Raw genomic sequence first — 18,264 nt, forward strand, 5'->3', positions numbered from 1 at the left:
TTGGCGCGATGATAACGCGGTTTTCGCGATACTTTGTCGTTTGTTGCGCGTGTTGCGTGCTGACGCTGCCGTGTTGGCTCTATTACCTGAGGAAAGTGGACCCAAAAATTGACTCGGATCTGGCGGACACGAAAATCGTCTTGCTGTGGACCACCTTCTTCGGAAAGGTAAACTATTTAAACTTCTCCGCCGAGCACCCCTGCCGGGAGACGCGCTGTCTCTTCACATCCGACCGATCGCTGCTCAACCGCAGCCACGCGGTGGTCTTTCACTCGGCCGACATCGACGTCTTTCCGGTCCGGCCCCGACCCGAACAGGTGTGGGTGTGGCACACCTTGGAGGCGCCTCCCAACACCGGCAGCCTCCAGGCTTTCGATGGACTCTTCAACTGGACCGCGACCTACCGGCTGGATTCCGACGTGCCCACGCCGTACGGATGGTTCCGGCGCCGGAGGCCCGACGAGCCCGCGCCGTCTCTCCGCGACTATTGGCGGGGGAAGTCGGCCCCGGCCGTGTGGTTCGTCAGCAACTGCTTCACCTCCTCCAACCGGGAAGGCTACGTCCAGGAACTCAGACGCAGCCTGCCCGTGGACGTGGTGGGCTCCTGCGGTAACCTTTCCTGCTCTCCCAAGATGGCCGACGACTGCTACCGAAAGGCCTCTCGCACCTACTTCTTCTACCTGGCTTTCGAGAACGCCCACTGCAAAGACTACGTCACCGAAAAGTTCTTCCACGTCCTTCGCTACGACATGGTTCCGGTGGTCTTCGGGGGCGCCGACTACTCCGCCTTCCTTCCTCCCGGGGCCTACGTCGACGCCTCCCTCTTTCCCCGTCCCGACACCTTGGCGCTCTTCCTGCGCAAGGTGGCGGCCAACCGCACCCTCTACAACTCCTACTTCCGGTGGAGGAAGAACTACACTTCCGGAGGCTACCACTGGTCTTGCGAGCTGTGTCGCAAGTTGCACCTGGCCCCTCCCGCCGCCTCCTCCGTCTATCCTCGCCTGAAAGACTGGTGGAACGAGGGAGGCCGGTGCCGCACGTGGCGCGACGGCGTTCTAACGTCGCCGTAGCGCCGAGTTTCGTTCGTCTCCGCTAAAATATCAATTTAAGAATGTTAAAAACTTATTTGTCGCGTAATTGCGTTTACGCGCGGCGCGTGACGCTTCGGAGACAGAAAAACGGGCAAGGCATGTTTTTAATCGGTCGGTATCTTTAATAATTTATGTACAAGCGGAAGGTGGATAAAACTGGGTTCGGGGGTCGACGGAAGATTTCCTTCGTCACAAGATGAAGAAGAGCGCCACCACCACCACCATGACGACGCACAGCGCTAGGATGGCCGTCCACTGCCTCCTGTCTGGAAAGAAAAACGGTTAGAACGGGTGGAAGCGGGGAAATTTGGCACGGAAGAGGAAGAGCTTACCACTGGACAGGTGAAGGGTCTTGGCCAACTTCTTCATAGTGGTGTCCATCCTAGATTCCGTGTTGTCCATTTCGTATCCCAGGTCGTCCAACATCCTGAAAGACCGACCACATATTCGTTTGTATGACAATATTAAAGCCGTGCAATTATTTGTATTTTGTAGAGTTCTTCGCTCCGAAACGTTTCTCCAGACTATTTTCGTTGGCGCGAAAATATTCTACGGACCACTGAGTTACGTAAGACACATTTCCTGTACGTTTGGGACGTAAAGGTGTAAAAACGCGTCGAATACGTACGGAAATACAATCGTTCAAATTTAGAGGACGGTCACCGACGAAAGTTTTCATTTTTATTAATTAAAGTCGCGGCCAACCTCCGCCTTAACCCTTAACGACAAAACGTCCCGTGGGCGAATTAATTCTCCGCTTTATGTACTGTACGAGAATAAGTCGGATTTACGTAAGGGTGCGACTACGCAGACGCGAATCTAGTAGCCGGCCAGAGGTTTCCAGCCACATACTTCTCGCAGAGGAAAGGCCAGGTTTGATATTTATCGCCTGTCGTCGCATACTGCGCATGCGCCGTGGCACGAGTAGATGGCTTCTTTTATCTTCCGTCTACTGTATATATAAAAAAAATTTTGTCTTTTTTCAAACTATACAGATACATAATTTATATCGGCGGTCCCCAACCCCGGGCCGCGGACCAGTACCGGTCCGTGGATCAAATGGTACCGGGCCGCCCGAGGAACATTAAATTGTTTCCATTTTATTGGGTTGAGTCATAAATAAGTTCCGTTAGCGAGTAGGTGTAAATGACTGTCAAATACTTGCCAGATGTTGTGTTGAATCAACTGAGTTTTATTAGTGGCTATTAGCAAATAGTCTGTAAATGTGTCAATAATGTAATAAAAAATTGTTTCAAATGTTTCATTTTAAATGAATTCAGAAAGTGCATGTACGCCGTATCATGTTGTGGCAGTTTAAACTCGGCAATAACGCTACAGAAACAGCAAAAAAGATTTGCAATGTCTACGGCAGTGGTGTAATTTCGGACAGAGCGGTTCGAAAGTGGTTTACAAAATTTCGTTCTGGTGATTTCTCCTTAAAAGATGACGAAAGACCAGGCCGCTCCTCAGACTTGGACGACGACGTTTTAAAGGTCCCGATTGAGCAGAATCCACGGCAAACGACGAGAGAGTTAGCAGATAAGCTGCACACATCCCAATCAATCATCAGTCGTCACCTCCGAAAACTAGGAAAAGTAAGCAAGCTGGGAGTTTGGGTTCCACATAACCTCAATGAATGGAATAAGACTGACAGAAGGTCGATAACTGCTACCTTGCTTTCTTGGCAAAAAGAGGAATCTTTTTTGGCTAAAATTGTTACGGGAGATGAAAAGTGGATCACACACGAAAATATTATTCGAAAAAGATAATGGGTTGACAAAAACGATCAGCCACAACCAGACCCTAAGCCCAGTGTGCACGGAGGGATCGTCGAGGAATTATCCATTTTGAGTTGTTGCCACGCAATGAAACTTACTGCAAATGCATACGTACTGTACAGGTACAGCAGTTAGAGCAACTTCGGCTAAAACTTCACGAAAAGCGTCCTGCACTTGTTAACAGAAAAAAGTTCACCTTATTGCGTGACAATGCGAGGCCACACACAGCGAAGATTACGCAAGAAAAAATTTTGGAGTTTGGCTGGTCTGTTTTGCCTCATCCACCATATTCACCGGACCTGGCACCAACAGATTTCCGTCTTTTCCGGGCACTGCAGAATGCTTTACAGGGGCAATGCTTCCAAACTGATGACCAGGCTCGGGAGTTCATCCAGGAGTTTTTTGATTCGAAACCACCAGAATTTTAAGCAAGGGGAATTGACAAGTTGCCCGAAAAATGGCAAGAAGTCATTAATAATGATGGTGAATATGTGTTAGATTAAAGTCTATTTTTGTACATTTTATTGGCAAATAAATTTCAGTTTAGAAAACGGAACTTATTTATGACTCAACCTAATATTTACTGTGTGTATTTCTCTCGGGTTTGTGCGACTTTCGATGGAAGAGGGGTTAGCCGAGAGACGTCACCTAAAACCGCGCATGCGCAAAATCCCCCTCCAGCGGGCCGCGGTAAAATTATCAAACGTTGACCGGTCCGCGGCGATAAAAAGGTTGGGGACCGCTGATTTATATGACAAAAAGAAACTTTATTATAATTCGTTAATTAAAATTACTTCGTAACGAACACGTAACAAAAGTTTCTCTTCGCTAGTAGTAAGCGTCGTCGTTTTTATCTCCGTAAAGTGCGATAATTCACGCGTGATGTCATCTCGCCACTTTCTCTCCTTCGCACTTAACGAGAGCGAGGAAACGTCGTCACCCCACCCTCTGCGTAGTCGCACCCAAAAGTCGTAGTTTTAATATTTAAAAAGAAATAGCCGTTGTTTTCACATCTATAACGACACTTAATCAGACAATCGACGCCAACGTTTGAACACTAATCAGAGGCAACAGTCAATACGACTGTTGCCTCTGATTAAGTGCGGTTATAGATGTAAAAAACTAAGGTTAAAAAGAAATAAATAGCCGTTAAGTTTTAATATATTATACTTGAAAAGATATCAATGGTGCGGTTTAGGTAAAGTCGTAAGAGACTTACGCCGATTGCTCTTCCAATTCGCTTCCGATCTTCCTGCTCATGGTTTTCAAGGTCCCCACGCTCTCGTGTATCTGGTCCAGTTCCTCGTCTTGCACGTGGATGATCTCCTGCCAAAAAAAAGACGTAGCGTTTCGTTAGCCACGCCGGAATACGACTTTTAATTAAGGTAAAGTAGAGAATTTAGAAGCCGACGTCGAGACGGAAATTAGTCTTAAGAGCGGTGTATCGGACATTTTTTTCCGTCCCGTTAACGCTTCCGGTGGAGGTAAAACGGCGCGGGAAAGCGTTTTATCGTTTGATTCGATTTTCTCCTTGGCGGTAGATTCGGAAGGCCAAATAATACGACCCCTTTACGTGCGCCGGGTTCTTTTTCGGCGAAATGGCGCCGCCGATAAAACCCTAACGCGTTTACGTAGCCTTACGTCCGTGTTGTCGATAACAACTGCTTTCGTTTGTACGAACGACAGATGTTCCGACTCCGGCCCGTCGGCGCTAATTGTGTCGACGTGAAAATACGGAAGAAAAACACTTCGGTCCGCCTTAGGTAAAGTAAAACATTCCGGAAATTCGGATCCGAAAGCGCGTGACATTTGCCGGATATTTACCAACGTTTCCGAATAGAAATTCCACGGCCAAAGTACAAAGCTTTCGCGTCTAATCCGTATTGTATTGGTAAGAATTAAATAACCGGCCGGGCGGAAGCCGCGTTACCTGTTGTTTCTGTTGAGCGTCGTTGACGAAATGCTGCAGGGGACTTTCGATCTCGTTCTGTAGCCTGGTGTACCTGGCCTGACTCGACCCCGAACTTAAAAGGCCCTTAAAAAGCAAATTCCGTAAATGACTTCTTCCCGGGAAAGAAAAATTAGGGGAAAAGGTGGCCCTACCTGCCTGGTCTTCTTATCTTTGTTCTCGAACATTTTGTCTCTCATAACCTAGGATCAAAATACTAGTTTCAAATACAAAAAACGATTAAAGTCTGTAACGTGTGGAATCCGCTTTCCCGCTAAATTTTATCCAATGACTTACCTGAATTTCCGCCTGGACCTGGACGACGAAGGCTTTTCGGCTGTCGATTTCTCCGTCCTCGAGTTTGAATTTCTTGGGATTGTTTTCCACGATGCCTGCCTCCGAGTTAAGGAACGCGTACCGGGCCCGGTCTATTTCGTTACTCGAACTTACGGGGCGGGCCACTTCCTCTCGTTGGCCAATAAAAACTATACGGGGTAAACCACGTAACCCCCCGTCTGTGTGGGTTAAACCCGAGATTTTTAATTATTGACGTTTCGCACCGCCTCCGATTTAGCGTTTTTCCGCGTGCGGGTGCACTCCGAAGACGAAGTAATTAAAAATTAATTAGTCGAACTCCGGCTCCGAGCATTTAGCATTTTTGCACGTACGACAATGACGAAGCGCGGATGGGCATTTAACACAGCGAATAAAAAGTGGAATAATACCGGGCCGACAAAAGGAGTTAAATTCAAACGTTATAACTCTGTTACCGTAACGGCCGGAAAGTGTTCGAATTCCGATAAAAGGGAAGAAAACGAGACGAAACTTCTGCCACGCGTAACGGACCAGATAAGGGCTCGAACAATCGAGATACGCGAAACGAACCGGGACGCAGGAACGAAAGGGAGAAGTCGGATAGAATTGATCGGAGGACTCGACCCGTGGCTGACGTAAGTGTACGACGACGACCAGACATCCGTACCGCATTTTCGCGGAATGATCGGCGTGCCGGTTAAAATGCGACTAAAATATAAAATTAATCGGATGTAACATATCTAATTGTTAAACATTAAAAAAAATCTATCTTCCGTTTATAAATATAAGGGCCGAAGAGGGGTCATTAAGAGCCGAAACGCATTTCCACCATCAATAAAGTCTATATCAACAACTGCTCCTCGTATGACATGTTACTAAGAAAAAGCTAATAGCTTTAAAATCCACACAGAACGTTTGATTAAATTTAAAAAAAAAAACATTCTTCCCGGTACGATAAAATAATAGCATTGTAATTTGACCGACTTAAAATCCGGAAGAAAATTTCCGTTTACGGGACGACTTATTGGCATTAGTAGAAGTCGGTGGGGGCAACACCAACCTTAAAAATAACACCTTCCTCTGAAATTTCGCATAAAATCCACGTTAATCGATATCAGCCGAGATAATTTACGGCCAGTTTCTTAAATTTAATGTGGTTATTTTTGCGTTTTTGAATAGAACAATAAAATAAGCGCAAAAAATACACGTGGAATTTCGAAAGTGCTATTTTATGTGGTAGAAAGAAGGCAAAATGAAGAAATTAAACGTATAATTCGTAGTTTTTAACGTAATGCCGAAGTTTGGCGGTTTTAAAACAAAAACGAACGCGAAGAGGTCCCGAACGAAACGAGGGAAGGTAAAGTCTGACCGAAGCCGGGTTATTTCTAAAACCTACGTTTTACAAATGTATCGTTAGGCGTCGATTACTTCGTATCCGTCGGGTTCTCTCGTGTTAGTCCGTAACGCGACTAAACCGCATTCGCCGACATCGCGCGTTACGAGAAACTAACCACGTACTGCACATTTCGTATTGGCCTAACGCGTGATGGCATTTAAAAGAAATTGGTACCGTCTTACCACGTGACTAGCGACTTCCGTTTTAATACAGCTGGCAGAAAGACGTTTCGCCGCACGTGCTACTTAATCTGTGGTGTGAGCGAAGATAGCGTTTTATTTCTTTGGAATTAAAACGGATGAGACTTCCGGTTTGTCTACGTGTGTAGTAGACGCAGTGGCGTAGCGAGGGGGTGCGTATCGTGCACCGGGCGCCACTCGCAGAGGGGCGCCCAAATGGTCTCCGAGACAAACTGTTTCTGGAGAGGGGAGGAGGCGCCCAAATGGTCTCCGAGACAAACTGTGTTTCTGGAGAGGGGAGGAGGGCGCCAATAGTGTCGTGCCCCGGGCGCCAGTTACGTTCGCTACGCCACCGAGTAGACGATGCCTAAAAATGTAAGCGCGGAACCGAATTTACCCAAAATCGATACCGGTGGTTATACAGTAGAGTCAGGGCCGGCCTTCTCGATAAAGGGGCCCGGGTGCAAGAAACTATTTGGGCCCAAATGTTTTTCTAAAATAAAAAAATTTACAAACACGAACATATATTAATGCATGTTTATTTAAAGCGTGATTTTGTTCTTGCTAATACATTAATTACTTCAGAAAAATTACTAAAATTACTGCATTCTTGATAATGTTGGGGCCCCCTCAATCGCGGGGCCCCGGTGCGTAGCATCCGCCGCACCCCCCCGATGGCCGGCCCTGAGTAGAGTCGTTAATCGGAATCAATTGGGGACTGGGGTTGTTCGAATTACCGATTATGTACGAAAAAATATATTAACCTGCGCGATGTTGAAATTTTTCTCCGTCGCGTGTCGCTTCGTGTCGAATTTTCGTCGATTTTAAGCCTAACGAAAATTTTTATAATACTAATCGAGGCTATCGTATCGTTAAAAATTATTTCTGCATTTTGTACAAACAAAATAAATATATTGAAGAATATAAAAACACAAAAATTATACTTTAGAAGTAAATCTGGTATCAAAAAAGTTCGATTCGGCACGACGCAGTCCGACTGGAAAATCGTTCCGATTACCGGGGTTCCGATTAACGACTCTCTACTGTATTAATATAAATTTAGAAGTTTGAAAGAAATTGACAAATAATATATTTCTTTTGAGCAAAAAACTAACGTTAAATTATAACGAATCGGATTTTTTTCCGACGGTTTTAATTTCACCGTCAACAATTCTATACAGGTTCTTCGTCATTTCGTAACGTCTTAGAAATTTCCGATGGAAAAAGTTCGGAAGAAACCGTCGACAGAATCGAATATGCGACCACCGGTACGTACAGTACGTACGACAACTCTTACGTGTCGTAACTTACGATACGAGGTATTTGCCAATTCGGGCCCGGCTCTCTTACGAGATTGTAACTTTGAAAGACGATTCGGCCACTGCGACTCCCGGGAACAATTTTACCGCCACTTGGCTAACTTTGACCTTTTCCAACGTCACCAAGAATCGTTGGACGAGTGCAGATTATTATTATTAATTATAATTGTAACTTTTCTTCTAATCGGGAAATCGCACGGCAGACTCTCCGTTAACCGGCAAAAAATCTCGGAATTGGCGCGCAGCCCGAGTAAATTGGCGGCGTGCAAATGTAATCGAACGGCGCTCCCGCTGCAATTTAATTCACCCTATCGTTTATGCAATAAAACAAAACGACCCAATAGTATTTTCTTTTAATCGCCGTATTTCAATCCTAATACACGGTCGATACACGGTTTACGGTTTGGTATAGTTTTAGTTAGACCTTCTTTTAATAGTAAATCTCGTCACGGGAACTAGGGTTTATCCGGCATCTACCCATCGGGTAAACCCCGAGTCTGCCCTATTTACGTCTACTTAGAAAATGATGCCGGCCTTAAATAACAAAGCCGTGTTATCCGACATCTTTCGGGTACGGATACTAAACGTAATTACGGTTAAACGATGAATTTACGTACGACGAAATTTTAAAAGCTAGGCATAAATTTTAACGCCTTACGACACGATTACCAAACTTTTACGGCCATTTAAAATTACTCGTGTTACGATATTTTATTTAAAGGTTATTATATAAAATAGCAGAGACCCTAATTTTCGGAGTAGGAATGAGTTTTATATAAAATCACCGACGCTAATAACGAATATTAAGTTCGACCCTACTCCGGATACGACACGCGATCCCCTTCTATCTCCCCAGCCCTCGACCTTTAACCACCTTCATTTAATAGCGTAGATCCCAGATTGGCAAAACTTGACAAGTTTTCCACCAAAGGCACAGTCATTAAGCTTCGGATTGGATGACCGATATCTTGCCCCCTCACGCACACATCCAGACGTACCGTAAAAACCTTCCAAATTTTTTGCATTTCTCGACCTTTCGAGATCCCGAGTCCAACAATGCAAAAATCTCGAGATCGTTTTTGACCCGTGGAGGTACTGTACTTTCCCGCTGTTCTATAGGAGTTTAACAGAACCGGGTTACTGTTTTTGACTGTCGATGTAGACTACGCACGCGTTTTGCGTTAACCTAAATTCTCCAAACTACTTTTTCGTTAATAATATGCCCATTTCTTTTGATGAATCCGTAAACAATTTGGGAATACTCGGACTCTAGGCTAACAATTAAAACTTATAAAGGGCCGGTCGATCGGTCCCGAAGTGTGAATATTGTGGTGATTTTGCCAGTCGATTTCGCATAAACCTATATATCCGTTCGTTGTTCGGAAATTTTCGATCCTTCCTACATTACTGTCTACCCATACGGGTTTCCGGTTAATCGAATGCTAAGGGAATCTGATAGGGTTTGTAAATTGCGTTGTTAACCAACCTACCTACATGTATATGTGTTTTGATAGATTATTATTTTCTAGAATTTTTAATGTTTTTTTTACCACTAAATGAAGTGAATCCGAGTTCCGGTTTGTCACACTCGTAACTTATGCCGTTTACACAACTGCAGATGCTTTGTATATCTGACTTTCCTCCTTTATTGGAGCCATATCGTGGACAAATAGATCCGTGGATGTATAGACCAATTTTTTGTTTTTTAAATGTATAAAAAAACTGTATGGTTGTTATTTTTTGTTATATTGTTTTGGGCTTATTGTTACCGGAGGTATTATTTTGTCATTTGTGGATTGTACCTTGGACTCGTAAAATAAATAAATATTATATTACTTAGTTGTCCAGTTATTTTGAAAGTTTCTAATGCAACAATTTGATCACAATGATCCTAAAAATAAACTTGGCAGAATTATTGTTGTGGTGTAATACAATATGTAAACCGTGGTAATAAAAGTATCCGGATTAACAAATTTTAGCTAATACGACTATCTAAATTTTGAACTATCCTCGATAGTATTGTGGAGATCGAATCGTCGATATTACTTTAACGTACCGAAAATATTTATATCCGCCTGCAAAATAATGCAAGTATTTTAACTTTTTATAATGAATTTATCGACTAACCGAAACGGAAAAGGATACTAATGGTTTCTTCTAAATCTTCCACATCCCACCCGATACTTCTCAAACTATTTCGTAATTCGTTAGTAGTCCATTCTATTTCTTCTTTACTGACGAGATTAGAATCCTTTTGAACTTCACACCACCTCTGATACAGTGCTTTAGTTTTAGTTACCGCTTGAAGCACTTCACTGAAAATACATAACGAAACGATATCAGCAATTTGTAAGAAGTGTGTGGCTCTTTAATAACCGTATTTTCGTTTTTATACTTAAAAGTCTAAACAGTTGACAAAATCTGTTTTTTGCATCTATTTTGTAAATTTTACACTTAATAAAAAATATTTACAAAGCCAGTGGAGTACTGTTAAATTTTAAATTTTGGGTATTATTGTTTATTATTAAATAAGCAATGTTATTTGTATTTGCATAATATGAAAAATTACAAAATACAGATTCTATAAACTTTGTCTTACACACAAGTTTTCTGTCTTATGCAGACTAAGACAAGAAAATGGTTATTGTTATAAAATGTAAATGACTGATTTTATAGATTTCAATCTAGACATATTATTTGCTATATTTATTGAAAAGACCTCAAAATAAAGAAAATAAGAGCGCAGAAAATGAAATGTACATTCCCAACCAAAGAAAGTGTGTCGAGCACACGTGTTCTAAGTGAAACCGCTTTGTGTTTTCTTACCGAAAATGTAGACTTTTGGATAGTCTTGGACGGTCTGCTCGCTCGGATCTCGAGCTTCGACGGAGAGCTCGAATTGCGCGCGCAAGCTCTGTCTGCATTTGTGTTAATCGTAATTAACAATAGAATATTCGACAATTTTTTGTAATCTTTTAAAACATGTTTCGCCGTGTCGAGATAGAAAAGCAATCTTTCTTGTCGTTTTAAAACTAAAATGTAATTTACTTCAAACGCACAAATGCATTAAATACAAATTTCTTTGCTTTACGTACCGAAAAAATTCCCATCGAAACGTAGTCTACGGAACAAGTCTTTTGAGACGACGCGCATTCTAGACAAAAGACTTGTTTCTCTTTGAAAAGTGGCACAAATTTCGCTGGCATCTGTAAGAACTAAAAGATGTTTAAAATCTAAATTTGATGCAGGATTTAATGTCTATATTTGAGATTATTTATTAAAGTTTACAAGTTTATAACATATTTCATTTTATTGATATTATGCTTGTCACATTAACAGTAGTTTGTGTTGGCATGTCGGTAAGCCTTAATCACAAACTGTATTTGTCCGAGTATTAGTTGATGTTTTTTTCCAGTTTTAAAGGGGAAGAAAAATCACTCTCGACCTATATTTGAGCCTGGACTTACATTTGAGTCTGTTCAAAGTTTCCTTCGGTTTTGATAGCTGTCTGTGGTACGTGTTGTACGAAGTCGAGCTAAAGCTAAAATTCGGTATATCGTTTAGCCACGCTAAACAAAGCCGTGTTGTGACGTGTCGTGCCGCAGCCTGCAAACTACGTGCAGCAATCGAGCGCTTGGCACATTAGTAAATAGTGGAAGTGATTAGTCAACTGTTCAAAAACAATCGACCAAACTAACCGTTGTTTTTATCATATTCGACAGAATCGGTCAATTTTGGTAATTTCTACAGAAATTTTTTCTGGTAAACTCCCAAAAGTCTCTACTAATTGAGTGGTCGTCAAAAATCGGAAAAAAGGTTGCAGAAAATTTATCACAAAACTTATTCTGTTGTAAAGTGTAAATTTCTAAAATTCCTATTGTAATTATAAATTTATGCATTTGGTATGATTATGTTTTAGACTATATATTAAAAAAAATGCTTTAAAAAACATCTAAGACACTTTAAAAATTAGAACAGTAGAATTATGACAGACTGTAGCTAAAGACACGATTATAAAAAGGCTTTAAGAACTGTGTTACCAACAATTTGGATAGAACGGGTGATGACGTACTGTTTGAGGCTAAAGAACATCATGATAATAGGAAACAGGAATGATGACAATAAAGTTTTGATGAAGATTAAAATGAAGAAGTATTGTTCCAATAACTTTCCAAATTTTTAAATGCAAATTGCTAAGTTTTTCTTTGCATATAAAATTAATAATAATTATATTTTGGCAATTATGAAATGTTTTTGTATCCAACTGTAGTATAGAATATAATTAAACGTAGAAACTCTAAGAGTTTTCGAAATTTAACTACACAATACTAATTATCTAATCATTAAAGTTATCAACAGATGATGATCACCAAGACAATGTCAAATTGTTACTTATCGACTGAAATTCAATCGAGTGATCATTAAGGTTAATTACTATTTATAACCAAATTGACAATCATATTACATTACATAATGCATTTGTATGCGTCACGTTAATTAAATTTAGTTTAACAGAATACCTCTACAGAATTATAACATGTTGCGCACTGTTTATGAATTGATACAATTATTTTTGCACTGCCACTGCACTGTATAATGCATTAATACAAATCACTCAGTAAAGAAGTCAATATATTCTAGACAGAAAAAATTACTTAAAATAAAAATTACAATTGCAACTGTTTTTTTAAATTAATCATTATTTTTAAAAAATTAACTAATTCTTTTACTTTAAAAAAATGCTTAGTGTATTCGCTATTTACACTAACAATAAGAAAAATATCTATAAACTCATTTGCAACATCATCTTTTGTAAAAAATATTATATATATAATGTATGATTTAAATACAAAACAACTTTATCCAAAATGATAAACCAAATGCATATTAAATAAATAAATGCATGAAAAATATGCTATATTCATATATGCCAATTTCATTATTAATAGTATAAAAGCCATTATATGTTTGTATGTGTGTAAATTTCTTATAACTCCTACAATTTTTGTCCAATCCAGATGAAATTTTGGTTTTATTTATTTTATGTTCTGACAGAAAGTACAGGCTACTTATTTGTGAAAATATTAGATAAAGAATAAATGTTTTATCCATTTTGGATAGGTAATCTCACTTACGTTGCAGTGGCATTGGCGACCTCGTTTAGTTCGGGCTTGACGATAGAATTTCCCTTAACTTGCATCTTTAAATATTTTGGGAAATGACATATTTTAAACTTACTTTGTTAAATTTAAAATTTAAACTTAAAAAAAAAAAAAAAAAAAAAATAGCTGCATTGTGTCGCTTCTATAACAAATTTTTTAATAATCTTCCCATAGTGACCAGGTGATGTCCTATTATTCAATTGACCTAACAAAAGCACTATCGCTCGTCTAATTAACATATGTACGATTTGTCTTTGTTTTAGCAACGTGGAATTAAACCAACTAGCTACTTTGTTGACAAAAAATGCCTAGGGAAAGAATAAGAGTAAATTCTAGATCTAAAAGAATAAGAAAAACCAAGACCCCCAAAGGCTGCAAAGTCGAGTAAGAATGGCTTTGTCCGGGGCTGCAGGAACAACATTGTAACATCGAGCTCGACTTGGGCAGAAAAAATTGGTGGAACATGGTGTATAAAAAAATTTTCTAAACAAAGATTTTAATATAAAGGCCTCATTTGTTCGTATATGTGTAATTCTCTATAACTCCTACTTCTTTTGTCCACTTTGGATGAAATTTTGTTTTGTTGCTCTCTATATTACAACAAATAGCATAAACTACTTAATTTGTAGAAATACTAGTAACTCTTCTTGAATTTCTTGAAATCTCTATTCTTCTCAATTCTTCAATCTCTATGTTTGCATAAAAAGTATTCCGTCATGCTTGATGGGAATTACTACTGCAATAATAATAGAGGATATCCAAAGTCAATTAAATTTTATTAAGTAAAAAGATCCAGCAACAAGTTGCTTAACTTTCCTGGCAACATCTGTTATCATGCTTTATTAAAAACCTTTTTATATTTTTAACTATTATAAAAGGGCAAAAAGTTTAATTATGAGGGTAGGGATGGGCTTTATAAAAAACATTATAAAATGATAATAAGGAAAATCATCATTAAGTCCGATCCTACCGAATATACACACGACCCCATTATCTCTCCACCCCCTCGACCTTTAACCACCAATAGCATCAATCCCCGAATATACAAACATCCCTGCAAAATTTCAGAAATTTTTGACAAAAAGCACAGGAGCTTTGTCAAAGCTTCAAACAGGTGAACGAAATTGTACTCCATAAACACTAACAGCCATATATGCAGAAAAAACCCCCAAATTTTTGTGCATTTCTCAACGTTTTGAGGTGTCCAGAGTCCAAAAATGTAAAAATCTTGCAAGGGATCATTTTTTTGGCCAATCACCATACTTTCCCTCTTATAATAGCTGGGAAAGTAATTAATTACTTTCCCAGCTATTAATTAATTAGTTTTTGTTCCTCAACTGCCATATTAGATAGCTGGATTCAAAATTTCACATTTATGAGTGTTAATTGGAATAAAATCATCCACAGAACAATTACTATAATTTATAGAAAGCTAACATCTAAATATAAATACTAATTCACAAAGTCAGAGATAGGATATAATCAATAATCCACTAAAAAATTTTTGATGTTTTTATTAGCTCTAATAAAACTAACTTTGGCACAATGATAAGGAAAATCATCAATATTTGTGCTTTTGCTTTTATTTATATATAAAAATATCTAGTTATTTTGTTGTTTTAAATAAATATCTTAGAGATTAAGTTTTATCCAAAATTTTGAATATTTCTTCAAGTACCAAGTGAAAAAAATTAGTTATTTTCTTATCTGATGACATTATTTAAACGAGCCGTTATTTTTTGTCATAGTGATCTAAATTTTAGTAATGTATTGCCCCTGTACATACTTGTCCTCTTAACAACAGTCACACCAGTCATCTATCTAACTCTGTTCGTACTTTGAACGACTCTAACTTCAAACATTTCAGAGTTCGAACTCTAAATTTGCAAAAATTCACTTTGGAGTTCGAACGATGCGTCGACGTCTGAAACGGCATGCACGGTGAAAAAAATGTGCTAGAAGCATAAAATAAACTTCTAAACAAAGAATACAATCTCAAATTAGCAATAATATGTTAAAGCACAACTGTTATAATTAAATAAAACATCTATGTTAAGTAATGAGACCTGTTAAAAATACTCAAAAACTTTCTGTTTAACCCAATAAATATAATCTTTACTTATTAACCATGGCATTCATGGTGTGTGGAAGCAACATCTAACAAGTAAAGAGAAGGCTATAATATTGATGACTGAAATGAAAAAGAAACTTATTACAAAGCATGAAAGTGGTATCTGCAACAAAGTTTAAGATGACAAGTCAACAATGTGAGAATAGTAAATATAATTTTCATCATATTACTATATTTACTTGCAATAAGACGAGGTTTTTATTCATTTTTCATTGCTTCAAAAACTTATGTCGTCCTACACGTGCGAGCGAAGGATTCTTTGCGTTTTTGCAATAATTTTTGTGAACTGTGTATTCGCTTTTTTCACCGGATGCTTACCCTCTTGTATTTAAAAACAAGTATTTTATCTGGGTCGTTTGAATCTTTCTTGTATATTGTCGGGAATAAAGGTGAATAGCAATAGGAAAAGCAAAGCTTTTGAAATGAATTCCAGATTGAAATTCTAAAATCAAACGGGAGCCCGATATAAGTTTTAATCCATTCTCACGTGAAAATAGACGATTATTTGGAAATCGGAGTCCGAAGAAACTCGTAAGTGTAATCGACAAAGAGTGGATTCGACTGTTAAGAATTGGCAAAAAAGGTTCCCGATTGTCCAACTTTACGTGAAGAAAGTACGTTGTCGATTTTAGAGATTTTTCCTTAATTTTTAAAATGCCAGTAATTTTTGTGGAATAATGAGTGCATTTATGTGCATTTGACATTTTATTTGTGATTAAATGAAATAAAATTAGAATTGTATTAATAAAACTAATTTTCTTTATTTTGATCTGTAAAGTCACATCTTGTCCTATATGTGAGATCGTCTTATAAGCAAGTAAATATGGTATATGATATTTATGTATTTCATTTATTGGTTTTGTGTTCTAATCCATTATTAGTGTATTTAATTGTGTACAAATATAAACATCTTAAAAACAATAGTTATATATTAAAGTCCAATAATAATAATAATAGTAATACAGCTTGATATAATTTACTAAGCTTAAATTTTGGTTTTTTTTTTACTAAATCACACAGGGGACTTTAATTGATATAGGCTTTATTGCTATATTTGGAAATGCATTTCAGGTTCTGATAACCCCTCCAGTCCTTTTTTTTTACAGATTTTATTTGATTATTTAATACAGATTAATATTAAAATTGGGCAATTAAACTGAATATACAGTAAGACCCCACTTAATGCTGATTTGGTGTAACACGGTCTGCTTGAAGCCTTAAAAAAAAGCTCAAAATTTACGCCGATTCAAATTACCGCAGCATTTCACTGATTTGTATGTAATACAATTATTCCCAAACACAAACCAATCAGCAAAATGTGGTAATTTGTTGTAGCACTGCACTTTCCTTAAATCTATGTTTGTTTGATGCAATTTTGAAAAATATATAATGTCGTGGATGCCATAAGCAATATCGACTTGCTTGGCAAGAATTAACCGATAAATGCACGACCAGAGTGTGGAAGAAGTTATGACTGGAGATAGGCTGTTCTCATTGAGAATTCTTGGATATCGCCGTATCGTTAGGTCGACCAAATTGTCAACCTAATCGATACAGCAGGACTAGATGTAGACGAGTAGGATATTGAGGAGGTACCACAGGTCTCTGGTGAGAGCCTCATCAACAATGACCTCCAAGAACTGGCAGGACAAGGAATTCATGTAGAACTAGAAAATAGTGATTCTGAAAACAAAGAATTTCTCTGCAGATTTCCTTAATAGAAGTTTGGTAACAATAACAAAAATCTTTGATCAAATTGTAGCAAATAATCCAGATTTTGAAAGAAGTGCAAAAGCAAGACAAGGTGTTTTTGGATGCGATCACCCGCTACCGACATTTGCTTAAGAAAAGAAAAAGAAAGTGACAAATTACTACAAGACTTTATTACAAAAAACAAGAATTTCAGAAGAGCCAGAACCTTCATCACAAAAAGTGAACTTTACATTTCTTTGTGCGTATGTTTGTTATTTAACATATATTATTATGCAAATTAATATAAAATAACTTAACCATTAGAGTAAAATCTGTTTATTTTTGGTCGTGTGTTCCCCTTTCCCTATTTACTCCGTGTTAAAATAACCTCGTTTAACACCGCTTCGTTTAGTACTTTGTCGTATAGGAACGTATCTCCCACATTAAGTGAGATCTTACTGTATTATAAAAACCTGTATATGGATAAAAATGCAATTGGTAAGATTTAAATAAAATTTAAATAAATAAACTGAATTAAAAATGGCTTTAAAAACTTTTTTCAAAAAGGTTGAAATTAAAATCCTTTAAAACCATTATAAAACATACAAATTATACTGTGTGAGAATGAACATTTTTTAAAATTCAGTTTGTTTATTTTATTTATTTAAATTTATTTTAAATCTTACCAATCGCACTTTTATCCATATACAGGTTTTTAAAAAATATCCTGTTAAATTGCCCAATTTTAATATCAATCTGTGTTATATAATCAAATAATATCTGTAAAAAAGGACTGAAGAGGGGTTAAACCACAATGAACTATATTCTTTTGTTTATAACTACATATTATTCAAATTAGAATACATAAATCTGCAGATAATTCAGACTCCCACATTATCATATGAAATGCCTAAACAGCAAATTATTTCTGGATAAACATTGGTATTTAAAATAATCGTCGTTAAATCCCAAACTCTTCCAATAGTAAGTTATAAAGATTCTTTATTAAAGGAATTTATTAAACTAGTTTTTTCTATTTAAATTTAAATTTTAATTAAAATTTCCGAAGTGACAAAAAATTTACAAACTTTTTTTATAGGCTATTGCTGAAATTTAGAAGTTTAATCTTTCTTAAAGCAAAGTTTCTGTTGAAATTATCACTCCTTTCATACTTAGATAATATTAAGAATTTTATAAAACACCAAGAAACTAAACAATTTGGCATTTGTCACATCCTAAATTATAAAAATTTA

General features: G+C 37.9%; 2 protein-coding genes across 2 annotated transcripts in view; one reads left to right on the forward strand and one right to left on the reverse strand.

Annotated features, from left to right (window-relative positions):
- Nucleotides 1–8: 8 nt before the first annotated feature.
- On the forward strand, nt 9–1,578 carry LOC136990846 (alpha-(1,3)-fucosyltransferase C-like). The gene has a single exon (XM_067289300.1). The coding sequence runs from the start codon at nt 9–11 to the stop codon at nt 1,068–1,070; it is 1,062 nt and encodes a 353-aa protein (XP_067145401.1). The 3' UTR covers nt 1,071–1,578.
- Nucleotides 1,191–18,264, reverse strand: part of LOC136990847 (syntaxin-6-like) — a 31,237-nt gene continuing 14,163 nt past the window's right edge. Inside the window, exons 2-8 of the mRNA XM_067289301.1 lie at nt 10,172–10,341; nt 5,115–5,209; nt 4,973–5,020; nt 4,800–4,904; nt 4,089–4,195; nt 1,424–1,518; nt 1,191–1,357 (exon numbers count right to left, since the gene is read on the reverse strand). Of these exons, the coding sequence (XP_067145402.1) occupies nt 1,281–1,357; nt 1,424–1,518; nt 4,089–4,195; nt 4,800–4,904; nt 4,973–5,020; nt 5,115–5,209; nt 10,172–10,341 (697 nt within the window). The 3' untranslated portion in view covers nt 1,191–1,280. The remainder of the gene's footprint in view (nt 1,358–1,423; nt 1,519–4,088; nt 4,196–4,799; nt 4,905–4,972; nt 5,021–5,114; nt 5,210–10,171; nt 10,342–18,264) is intronic.

The sequence above is a fragment of the Centruroides vittatus genome, unplaced genomic scaffold (assembly GCF_030686945.1).
Source record: "Centruroides vittatus isolate TY-2023 unplaced genomic scaffold, ASM3068694v2 contig_1343, whole genome shotgun sequence".
Lineage (NCBI taxonomy): Eukaryota > Metazoa > Arthropoda > Arachnida > Scorpiones > Buthidae > Centruroides > Centruroides vittatus.